The sequence below is a fragment of the Staurois parvus genome, unplaced genomic scaffold (assembly GCF_062004578.1).
Source record: "Staurois parvus isolate SC_StPar_1 unplaced genomic scaffold, SC_StPar_1.0 ptg000068l, whole genome shotgun sequence".
NCBI lineage: Eukaryota > Metazoa > Chordata > Amphibia > Anura > Ranidae > Staurois > Staurois parvus.
In genome coordinates this window covers 10366499-10379355 of record NW_028317864.1, presented here as the reverse complement: position 1 = coordinate 10379355, position 12857 = coordinate 10366499, and the positions used below count along the sequence as shown (strand labels likewise).

General features: G+C 42.4%; 1 protein-coding gene and 1 long non-coding RNA gene across 3 annotated transcripts in view; one reads left to right on the top strand and one right to left on the bottom strand.

Moving 5' to 3' along the window:
* The window catches only part of LOC149469557 (uncharacterized), a 56807-nt gene extending 44949 nt beyond the window's left edge, over nucleotides 1-11858 (bottom strand). The window contains exon 1 of the long non-coding RNA XR_016311564.1: nucleotides 11740-11858. This is a non-coding gene — a long non-coding RNA (uncharacterized LOC149469557). The remainder of the gene's footprint in view (nucleotides 1-11739) is intronic.
* FGD1 (FYVE, RhoGEF and PH domain containing 1) overlaps nucleotides 1-12857 on the top strand; it is a 275027-nt gene that overhangs the window by 97898 nt on the left and 164272 nt on the right. Inside the window, exon 1 of one of the 2 annotated variants that reach the window (XM_089669146.1) lies at nucleotides 9689-10920. The exons of the other annotated variant lie outside the window; for it this stretch is intronic. Within the exon in view, the coding sequence (XP_089525272.1) occupies nucleotides 10893-10920 (28 nt within the window). The 5' untranslated portion in view covers nucleotides 9689-10892. Of the gene's footprint in view, nucleotides 1-9688; nucleotides 10921-12857 lie in introns of those variants that run through there. 2 annotated transcript variants of the gene reach the window in all.

The following is a 12857-nucleotide window of genomic DNA, read 5'->3' as shown; positions in this document are numbered from 1 at the left end:
GTGGGCTGCACTGGACAGGCTTTGCTGATTGCACTCCTAAGACATAGGCAAGGCTGTTTCCCATATGTCCTATTAGTTGAAATGGAACTAAACCCTCCTACACTCCCACGGCCTCAGAGATTCTGCTCTCTCCTGGCTCTCATCCTACCTGTCATAACGCTCTTTCAGCGTTACCTATAATGCTACCACCTCCCCCTCACTCCCCCTCTCTGTTGGGGTCCCTCAAGGCTCTGTCCTTGGGCCCCTTCTCTTCTCCATCTACACCTTCTCCCTTGGCCAACTCCTACACTCTCACGGCTTCAACTACCACCTCTATGCCGACGACACACAAATCTATCTCTCAACCCCCCACCTCACCCCCTCGGTCTCCGCCCGAATCACACACCTGCTGAGCGACATATCAGACTGGATGTCGCTCCACTTCCTTAAACTGAACCTCTCCAAAACCGAGTTTCTTGTCTTCCCCCCAGCCCGGACACCACCCCCCATTGACTTCTCTATCACATCGAACAACGCTACCATCAAACCCGCCCCGCAGGCCAGAGTACTTGGTGTCATTCTGGACTCCAACCTATCCTTCCAGCCCCAAGTCCAATCTTTAACTAACTCGTGCAGACTCCACCTCCGCAACATCGCCAAAATCCGCACATTCCTAACCCCAGAAACTACTAAACAGCTCATCCACTCCCTCATCATATCACGACTCGACTACTGCAACTCCCTCCTCACTGGCCTGCCTCGCCGCTGGCTATCCCCGCTTCAGTCGATCCTGAATACGGCTGCCAGACTCATTCACCTTTCCAACCGCTCCATCTCCGCCACCCCCCTCTGCCAATCCCTCCACTGGCTTCCGATTGCGCAATGGATCAAATTCAAAATCCTAACACTGACGTACAAAGCTGTCCACCATACTGCCCCGAACTACATCACTGACCTAATATCCAAGTACCACCCAACACGCACACTCCGCTCCTCACAAGACCTCCTTCTCTCTAGTTCCCTGGTCTCCTCCTCCCATGCCCACCTCCAGGACTTCTGCAGGGTGTCACCCATCCTCTGGAACTCCCTGCCCCAACCCATCAGATTATCACCTACTCTCCTCTCCTTTAGACGCACCCTGAAAACCCATCTCTTCAGGGAAGCCTACCTCACCCCCTACTAACTTGCCGACCTCCCCCACTCTTCCTACCACTCCATCCCCAACAGTTGTCTCCTCCTGTGCCACCATCCCCTCCCTCCTAGATTGTAAGCTCCAAAGAGCAGGGCCCTCAATCCCCTCATGTTTTGCATTGTATTGGTATTGTTCTGTCCCCCTTTGTAATGTACAGCGCTGAGCGAACTATTGGCGCTTTATAAATACTGTATAATAATAATAATAATCCTTTACAAGCCATCCTAGTCTCTGTCTGATCTGTATTTACGATGGTGCTGCACATATGATCAGTTATGACACAATTTGGTGGCTTGACAGTTCAGTTGAAGGCACAAGCAACTGTGGCAGTTATTATTCATGGCATGCCTTGAATGTAACTATTTAGACATACAGTTAAATTGATGGGTGGTATAAACTGCAAAACACTGTAAATTCCAAGGATGTGACAGTTACAACCCTTGACAGATGCTATCATCTTCTCCCCACTTCTTGGTGGTGGGTTTTCAGCTTCTTGATTGGCCAGAGATGATGGTGTCATGCACACAGGAGTCAGTCAATCCGGTACAGCTGGAGTGTATGCTAAACTGCGTATGTGCAGCTTAATGTACATACGTTAGATGACTGCGAGCAGGCAGCATGTCTCTTCTGCAATAAAGAGCTGTCTGCTCAGTTTTAAAATGTTAGGTTTAATTCCTCTTTAAGTTCACACTACCTCAGTGTGGAGGTGGGTGCTGAAAATAAAATAGGCCATGCTGTACTTTGTTTTAGCGCAGCGTGTTGCAGCATACTACATTTCATCACATTGCACTGAGGTGCATAACGCCTCATGCATGCTGGACGTTTTCGCTATCTCGCCTAGACACCTTTCCTTCTGGCAGCGGTGTTTTGGGAAAAAAAAGCTTGACACTAGTAAGTTTAGGTGCTGCAATGCTTCAAGCACTTGGGTATTAATTCATTTCATTGGGCAGAATAATAATTTATTCTGGCCATGGAAAAGCTCAAGTGCTAAATGCGCCGCATGTTTAGATGCGTTAACACATGTTTACATGTTTCAAGTGTTTATTCTGTCAAGATGCTGCTGTTCCTGGACGCACTCAAAGTTTTTCTTTCAGCCTGTAAAGACCTGTGGGCTGGGCGGTGGGTGGTCTTTCCTTGGCGTGTGCTTGACTGTAAGCCCACAGGGTTCCTGGGCTATGCCAGGGTCACTCGCCCTGCACATGGAGTACTTTTACATGTGCTTGCTCATCAATGCCCCAAGATTTATTTATTCATTTCAGGTACTTATATAGCACCGTCAATTTATGCAGCACTTTACACATATATCGTACATTCACATCAGTCCCTAACCCTCAAGGGGTATACAATCTAAGGTCCCTAACTTACATTCATACATATACATACTAGGGACAATTTAGACAGGATCCAATTAACCTACCAGCATGTCCTTGGAGTGTGGGAGGAAACCGGAATACCCGGAGGAAACCCATGCAGGCGCAGGGAGAACATGCAAACTCCAGGCAGGTGGTGTCATGGCTGGGATTCAAACCAACAACCCAAGTACTGCCAGGTGGAAGTGCTAACCATTTAGCCACTGTGCTGCAAGATGAAATTAACCATAAGGCGGGCCCCTGACTTAGAGATGAGCTGTGTACCTGTATAGTGCATGTCTGTATTAGTGCCAGTATAACTTGTTGTCCTGTGTCACTAAACACCTTGACTGTACCATTGCATTTAGGAGGGACACTGCTGAGCCTATGCCCTCTCTACCTGTCCAGCATAACTCTACCACCTCACTCCCAGTGACAGAATGGGGCCCCACCGAGCACCTGCGTAGATCTCATGCGTGCTCACAGTCAACTCATCTTCTCTCCCATACCGTGTGGTGAGGCTGAGGGTCTCTGTAATGCTGATCTGCTTTTGGTTGCTATGGGAGACCAACCACTGGGGAGCAGGGGCGGACCTTAAAAAATGAGAGTCCATACATGGCAGTTGTCCAATAAGTTTGGCATCTTCGGGCAGACTACAGGGCCCAGCAGTCCCCCTCTGCAGAATGTCATCACAGCATCCCCAACCCAGGACTGTACCACAGTCCAGAACCTGGTATGATTTCAGCAAGCAGCAGGAACATGGAAGGACTCCCAACTAACCTCTGGCACGCAGCCTTCCCCCCTTATATTATCATCACAGGGTGGATAGACTGCGTCCAAAAAGCCCATTAAAACAGACCAAAAGGTTTAACCCCTTCCCCTACCCTGTCTACAACAAGATGGTTCCTCCGCACACATTGGTAATACACACCAAATGGCTTCAGCCTGATCCACACCTAAGGGAGAACACCCCTTCAACACATTTCACCCAATTTATGGCTTAATCGTAGAGACCAAAGCTATATACCAGGCTATTTGAGCATTACTGGTTTGTTTCCCAGAACACTTCAAAAAGGTTACAAAAAACCACGTAATTACAACGCATCTTGTCGCTCCATCACAGAGTACTTTAGCAGTTGCACACTGCTCGTTTGAATGGATCTTGGAAACTTTGTTTTACTGCACATTGTTGCAACACACATTAATGCACTTTTCTATGTACAGTTGCAAGAAAAAGTATGTGAACCCCTTGGGATTACGTGGAGTTTTGCATGAACTGGGCATAAAATGTGCTCTGAACGTCATCTAAGTCACAACAATAGAAGAACACAGTCTGCTGAACATAATACTACACAAACATTAGATGTTGCCATGGTTTAATTGCACATAACATGTAAACATTCACAGTGCAGGGAGGAAAAAGTATGTGAACCTTTGGACTTAATAACTGGTTGACCCTCCTTTGGCAGCAATAACCTCAACCAAACGTTTCCTGTAGTTGCAGATCAGACCTGCACAACGATCTGGAGTAATTTTGGACCACTCCTCTTCACAAAACTGTTTCAGTGTAGCAATATTCTTGGGATGTCTGGTGTGAATTGCTCTCTTAAGGTCATGCCACAGCATTTCAATCGGGTTGAGGTCAGGACTCTGACTGGGCCACTCCAGAAGGCGTATTCTGTGCTGTTGCAGCCATTGTTTTGTTGAATTACTTGTATGCTTTGGGTCATTGTCCTGTTACATCACCCATCCTCTGCGGAGCTTCAGTTGGCGGACAGACGGTCGTACGTTTTCCTGCAAAATGTCTTGATAAACTCTGGAATTCATTTTCCCATCAATGACAACAATCCGTCCAGGCCCTGAGGCAGCAAAGCAGCCCCAAACCATGATGCTCCCTCCACCATGTTTTACAGTGGGGATGAGGTTTTGATGTTGGTGTGCTGTGCCTTTTTTTCTCCACGCGTAGTGTGGAGAAACATAGTTTCTTGCAACTGTATATGTGTTGTGGTACCATTGATTCTCTTTCACTACATTAAAACGCTTTGCATTTATGCATTGACCCACCTTGTGTTAAAGCAGCCCATCAAATTTGAATATGCTGTCAATTAACACCAAAACTCATATATAATACGTGAGAACACCTGCACTATAGTACACTATGCAAGTGAATAGTATGTGCATAGAGATGTGTTGGATTGATAAAAATAGTAAGTGCACTTTTTCTGTACACTGGGTGAGTCAACAGCCCATTGAAAATCATTGGGTTGCGTTAACACAACAATGAGTGGGCCCTTAGAAACAGAGCCACAAGTGACCATCATAGTAACAAGAGATGTCCTGACATGCACTGACTTTTTGAGGGCCTAATTATATTTCATAAAATCAAAACCTTTTGCATAAGGCCACCCAGGTAGGTTTAGAGAAAAAAAGCTTAATTTTGTTTATTTACGTTGCTAACTTAATTATACCGCTTATTTTCTCAATTACCTTTTAGCACGTTTAAGGGCTCATGCACACTGGGCGTTTGAATTTTTCCTCTAAACACCTTTTGCTCCTGGCAGGAAAAAGCAGATTAAAGACACTCCTAAATCTGCATTTTGCATACTTGTTTATGTTTGTTTATATGTTTGGTGTTAATGCATTCTGTTGACCAGAATATGAATTTATTCTGGCCATTAATGTGTGAACGCGCTTAACACGCCACGGGGGGGGGGGGGGGGGTTCAGCCTGTAAACCCTGCTCTTCTAATGCGCCTTTAAACACATATATTACATAGTTACATAGTCTGGCTGAAAAAAGACAAAAGTCCATCCAGTTCAACCATAAAAAAAAAAGGTTATAATCCTACACCACAGTTGATCCAGAGGAAGGAAAATAACCCAGCAAAGCATGATCCAATTTGCTCCTGCAGGGGAAATAATTCCTTCCTGATCCCCCGAGAGGCAATCGGATATTCCCTGGATCAACTTTACCTATAAATGTTATATCCAGTTATATTCTGTGTATCTAAGAAAGAATCCAGGACTTTTTTGAAGCAATCCACTGAGCTGGCCAGAACCAACTCTTGAGGAAGTCAATTCCACATTTTCACAGCTCTTACTGTGAAGAAACCTTTTGGTGTATGGGGCTTAAATTTCTTTTCCTCCAGACTTAAAGAGTGCCCCCTTGTCCTCTGTGATGACCTCAGGGTGAATAACTCTACACCGAGTTCACTATATGAACCACTGATGTATTTATACATGGAGATCATATCCCCCCTTATATATTATACATGGAGATCATATCCCCCCTTATGTATTATACATGGAGATCATATCCCCCCTTATGTATTATACATGAAGATCATATCCCCCCTTATGTATTATACATGGTGATCATATCCCCCCTTATGTATTATACATGGTGATCATATCCAACCTTATGTATTATACATGGCGATCATATCCCCCCCCTTATGTATTATACATGGAGATCATACCCCCCCCTTATGTATTATACATGGAGATCATACCCCCCTTATGTATTATACATGGAGATCATACACCCCCCTTATGTATTATACATGGTGATCATATCCCCCCTTATGTATTATACATGGAGATCATACCCCCTTATGTATTATACATGGAGATCATACCCCCCTTATGTATTATACATGGAGATCATATCCCCCCCTTATGTATTATACATGGTGATCATATCCCCCCTTATATATTATACATGGTGATCATATCCCCCTTATGTATTATACATGGTGATCATATCCCCCTTATGTATTATACATGGAGATCATATCCCCCCTTATGTATTATACATGGAGATCATATCCCCCTTATGTATTATACATGGAGATCATATCCCCCCTTATGTATTATACATGGAGATCATATCCCCCCTTATGTATTATACATGGAGATCATATCCCCCTTATGTATTATACATGGAGATCATATCCCCCCTTATGTATTATACATGGAGATCATATCCCACCTTATGTATTATACATGGCGATCATATCCCCCCCCCCTTATGTATTATACATGGAGATCATACCCCCCCTCATGTATTATACATGGAGATCATACCCCCCCTTATGTATTATACATGGAGATCATACCCCCCCCTTATGTATTATACATGGAGATCATATCCCCCCTTATGTATTATACATGGTGATCATACCCCCTTATGTATTATACATGGAGATCATATCCCCCCTTATGTATTATACATGGAGATCATATCCCCCCTTATGTATTATACATGGAGATCATACCCCCCCCCTTATGTATTATACATGGAGATCATATCCCCCCTTATGTATTATACATGGAGATCATACCCCCTTATGTATTATACATGGAGATCATACCCCCCTTATGTATTATACATGGAGATCATATCCCCCCCTTATGTATTATACATGGTGATCATATCCCCCCTTATATATTATACATGGTGATCATATCCCCCTTATGTATTATACATGGTGATCATATCCCCCCTTATGTATTATACATGGAGATCATATCCCCCCTTATGTATTATACATGGAGATCATATCCCCCCTTATGTATTATACATGGAGATCATATCCCCCTTATGTATTATACATGGTGATCATATCCCCCCTTATGTATTATACATGGAGATCATATCCCCCTTATGTAAATATAATTGGTGATCATATCCCCCTTATGTATTATACATGGAGATCATATCCCCCTTATGTATTATAAATGGTGATCATATCCCCCTTATGTATTATACATGGAGATCATATCCCCCCTTATGTATTATACATGGAGATCATATCCCCCTTATGTATTATACATGGTGATCATATCCCCCCTTATGTATTATACATGGTGATCATATCTCCCCCTTATGTATTATGCATGGTGATCATATCCCCCCTTATGTATTATACATGGTGATCATATCCCCCCCCCTTATGTATTATGCATGGTGATCATATCCCCCCTTATGTATTATACATGGTGATCATATCCCCCTTATGTATTATACATGGAGATCATATCCCCCTTATGTATTATACATGGAGATCATATCCCCCTTATGTATTATACATGGAGATCATATCCCCCCTTATGTATTATACATGGAGATCATATCCCCCCTTATGTATTATACATGGAGATCATATCCCCCTTATGTATTATACATGGTGATCATATCCCCCCATATGTATTATACATGGAGATCATATCCCCCTTATGTATCATACATGGAGATCATATCCCCCCTTATGTATTATACATGGAGATCATATCCCCCTTATGTATTATACATGGAGATCATATCCCCCCTTATGTATTATACATGGTGATCATATCCCCCTTATGTATTATACATGGAGATCATATCCCCCCTTATGTATTATACATGGAGATCATATCCCCCCTTATGTATTATGCATGGAGATCATATCCAACCTTATGTATTATACATGGAGATCATATCCCCCCTTATGTATTATACATGGAGATCATATCCCCCCTTATGTATTATGCATGGAGATCATATCCCCCTTATGTATTATACATGGAGATCATATCACCCCTTATGTATTATACATGGAGATCATATCCCCCTTATGTATTATGCATGGAGATCATATCCCCCCTTATGTATTATACATGGAGATCATATCACCCCTTATGTATTATACATGGAGATCATATCCCCCCTTATGTATTATACATGGAGATCATATCCCCCCTTATGTATTATACATGGAGATCATATCCCCCTTATGTATTATACATGGAGATCATATCCCCTCTTATGTATTATACATGGAGATCATATCCCCCCTTATGTATTATACATGGAGATCATATCCCCCCCTTATGTATTATACATGGAGATCATATCCCCCCTTAATCTCCTCTTCTCAAGAGAGAATTAATTCAGTTCCTCTAATCTTTCCTCATAGCTGATCTCCTCCATGCCTCTTATCAGTTTAGTTGCCCTTCTCTGTATTTTCTCCAGTTCCCCAATGTTCTCTTTGTGAAATGGTGCCCAAAATTGAGCTGCATGTTGTGTATGGACACATAGGGGTTAATTTACTAAAGGCAGATAGACTTTGCACTTTGTAAGTACAGTTGTACTCTGCAAGTACAGATATTCCAAAGCTTGAGCCTAGTACACATGATAAGAAAATCGAACAAAATATACTGTTTTTGGAGCGATCGTACAATAATCTGATTGTTAGTGCACAGCTTTGGAGAGCCGATCACGGCAGTTCATGGCAAATTTTCTAAAGCACAGCATTTATTTATTTTTTTGTACGATACCAGAATAAACGATTTTCGTTGAATCAGCACAGTATTCATTGGAGAAAAATTGATTGTCCAAGACCGCACATACTCGGAAACAAAAGAATACATTACATTACGATACAACACATTTGTTTATTTTATTTATTTCAGGTACTTATATAGCGCCGTCAATTTACGCAGCGCTTTACATATATATTGTACATTCACATCAGTCCCTAACCCTCAAGGGGCGTACAATCTAAGGTCCCTAACTTTACATCATTTCCAAAGTTGTAATCTGTTTTACGAGAATTTTCGTAACTGTAGTACCCTCTTCATTTTCAACATGAGACTAGCATGCAAAAAAAACGGACGATCATTCATCCGATATTCTCATCCTGTGTACTAGACTTAAGTGGAAGCTCTGCTGACTTCCATCATCCAATCACATGCGATAACATAGCTGTTTTTTTATTCTCCTGGCATGTGATTGGGTATTCTTTGCAAAATGAAGCTTCACCTCATTTACTAAGCTCTGGAGCATCTGCCCTTGCAGAGTGCACAGTCTGCCATTAGTAAATCAATCCCATAGGCTAACATAGAGATGCTTTTACTGGCTGAAAAAAAACACCAAACACCTGTAAGAGAGGCATTTTTTCAGCCTCCTGTGTATGAGCCATTAGTAATAAATTATTGTTACCAATGCACATTTGTTAAATCATTTTCCTCCACAGCTTTTTCTTACTCCCTCCTTTCTATTTTCATGTGTGTTTTCCATTCCACTCCCTTCTCTCCTCCTCTATCCCTCCTCTCTTCCTCCCTGTCCCCCTCCTCATAAAGATGCAATTCCGCCTTACAGCCCTTTCGGGTTCCCTCATTCGTTAGCACTGTCCCATAGGCCTCAATTAGTTGCTATGGTGATGCTTTTTGAATGGGGAGGGGTGGTGCCGGGGGAAGGGTTCCAACCAGCTAAAATTACAGAGGGTGAAGAAAATGACTGAAAAAGCTGTGAGAAGGGGCTGAGCCCTGCCAGGAGAGGAGGAGAAGGAAGCTCTCTGACTGAGTTCCTGGATTCCCAGCACTGCTAAGGATTCCTGGGAAGATTTTGGGACAGGAGCCAAAGTCACCCATATCCTGTCCCTGTCAGAATCCTGACAACGGAGGAGCCGGCGGTGGAGATCACAAGTCTGGCTTACGGTAACTGTACAGTTTTGGAATTTGTCCGTTTGTATGGGAAGATCTCTGGAAGCTGCATCTGAAACTGCTTGATATTATCCGAAGACTTCCTAAGCAAAGCTCCAAGTCTTTATGGAGAATCCAGGTCTGTGTGAATGGACTAAACACATGCATATAGCCTCAGGTGAATAGTAGACTCAGCAGGGAGACTCCGGGAGGTGATCCTATCCCATCAGCTTTTGTGACCAGAAGAACCAGACCAAAACAGATCTACTGGTGTGAGGACCTCCAATGGAATTATGTAGGTGCCAAGAAAATTAAGTCAGTTCCTTTGAGGATTTAGGGAACACATATGCAGTCAACATTTGCAAAGCATAAGGACGTAGAGGTCCTTTACAGAAACTGGCCATTGCCTCTTGGATTACCTTTTTCCATTTTTTGGATTTGTTGAGGATGAGTGAATAGAATAGTTCATGTTTACTCCATTTTTCCCAGTACTGACAAACCTGAATATTTTTGGATTTCATTCTTCCATTGCATCTTTAAAATATGAACCTCCAAACAGGTTAATGGAAGCCTTCGGATGAGTGAGTAGTGTAGTTCATGTTTTGCTACAATTTCCTAGTACTGACAAGTTTGGATATTTTTGGATTTCATTCTTCCATTGCATCTTCAAAATATGGATTTACAAGCAGGTTAACGGAAGCCTTTGGATGAGTGAGTAGCGTAGTTCATGTTTTGCTACGTTTTCTCAGTACTGACAAACTTGGTTATATTTGGATTCTGTTCTTCCATTGCATCTCCAAAGAATGGACCTACGAACAAGTTAACGGAATCCTTTGGAATTTGGTTTGAGCTACCTTGGACAGACATTCATTAAACGTCCACACCTGTTGCTACTTGCAGAGCATCATGTACATGGATAAAAGTACACTGAGAGGTAAGACAGTTACAGTTGAGCGGTACTAATATGTCACATCTGAGTAAGTTGAAGCCCGTTTTTAACACCAGACTTCGTATTCTATTACGTCTATTCACACCTGAGTTATGTGCTGTCATGGTCAGAAAACGTACATGCTCTTTCGACATGATAGCACATACCAATAGACTTTAATAGGTGCACGTGTAATGCACAGGTTTTGCTTCTAATAATTGTCTCCCCTTCCTAGTACCTGGGTTCCATAGACTAAAACAAAAAAGCTCAAACCTGAAAATACCTGACAGATGAGCACAATAAAAACACAAACAAAAAAAAGCTACAAAATTATTGCTTCTAATAACTGTCTCCCCTTCCTAGTACCTGGGTTCCATTGACTAAAACAAAAAAGCTCAAACCTGAAAATACCTGACAGATGAGCACCAAAAACACAAACAAAAAAAGCTACAAAATTATTGCTTCTAATAACTGTCTCCCCTTCCTAGTACCTGGGTTTTATTAACTAAAACAAAAAAGCTCAAACCTGAAAATACCTGACAGATGAGCACAAAAAAAGCTACAAAATTATTGCTTCTAATAACTGTCTCCCCTTCCTAGTACCTGGGTTCCATTGACTTAAACAAAAAAGCTCAAACCTGAAAATACCTGACAGATGAGCACAATAAAAACACAAACAAAAAAAGCTACAAAATTACATAGCCACGCTTATGTTCAAATGGGACTCCAGGCTAATGGGTCCGTGGGGAATCCTCACAAAAGTCAAAAGAAAGATATTAACTTCCAGGCACGTTCCTACACATATCACACGTGCACAACACTTACCTTTCATAGGTTTAGTGGTTTATGGCTTGTGATGCTTGTATACCATGTGGGCGATATGAGTGCAGAACAGAAGATATATTTAACAATCAAACATTAACAGAGGCATAGGCTGCTTTCACACTGAGAAGCGAAAACAAACAAAGAGCGCACCAACCTTGCGCATTACCTCAGTAAGCCAAAATTTAATAATTACAGAATAATACTCATCAGTAGCTCTGATGAAGAAGGTTCGTCCTCCGAAACGCGTCAGTGTTCCCTGAGTGTCCACTCCTCTGATGGGACTCGCGCAGGCTGCTGTTATCCTTAGCCCCTTTGAGGACTTACATGCATGATATACTTCAGTGTTTGTGAGTATTATTCTGTAATTAATACATTTTGGCTTACTGAGGTAATGCACAAGGTTGGTGCGCTCTTTGTTTGTTTTCGCTTCACAGTATTGGTCGGGCTTCCCCAGCCTTGTTTGGAGCTGCACAACCCCATATGCACTGGTGGTAGAAACTTCCAAGTCCTGACTCCATCTACCTACCCCGTGTTGGGTCATAGAGCCCAAGAGAGTTCGTTTTCATTCTATTGCTTTCACACTGATCCGTGTTTCTTCTTTTTTTTTGGCATAAAAAAAGCGGAAGAAAAATGCACAACCATTAAATCCTTTGGAATTCTTCACGCTGGTCAGTTGAGGACCAGTTGCGTTTTTCAAAGTCCTGCAAAATGCACCTTCCATTGAAATTCATGGAAACCGTGTAAAAAAAATGCACCGGCTGTTGCGTTTTTGCAGTCACATGTCCTATTTTCACAGGTGCAAAATGCACCAGAAATGCTGCAAAAACACATATGCGTTTTTACCGAGTTTGTGCAAGGGAGCTGTGTGAGAGAAGCCCTTTTTCCAATTGGAATTGTTGGTGTCAGTGACTGAAATTTTATTGCATGTATTAAAGAGTACCACCTCACAATCATCATGGCAGGAACATAGACACTCATTTGACTGAGCATGCATGTTTATGCAGAATCTACTGGCACTAGCTCAATCTTGGAAGAACAATAGCAATTGGCTGGGGAAAATGCAATCAGTTCCACTGGTTCACCAAGTGGAGTCTGCTGCACAGGTCAGAGTCTGACTT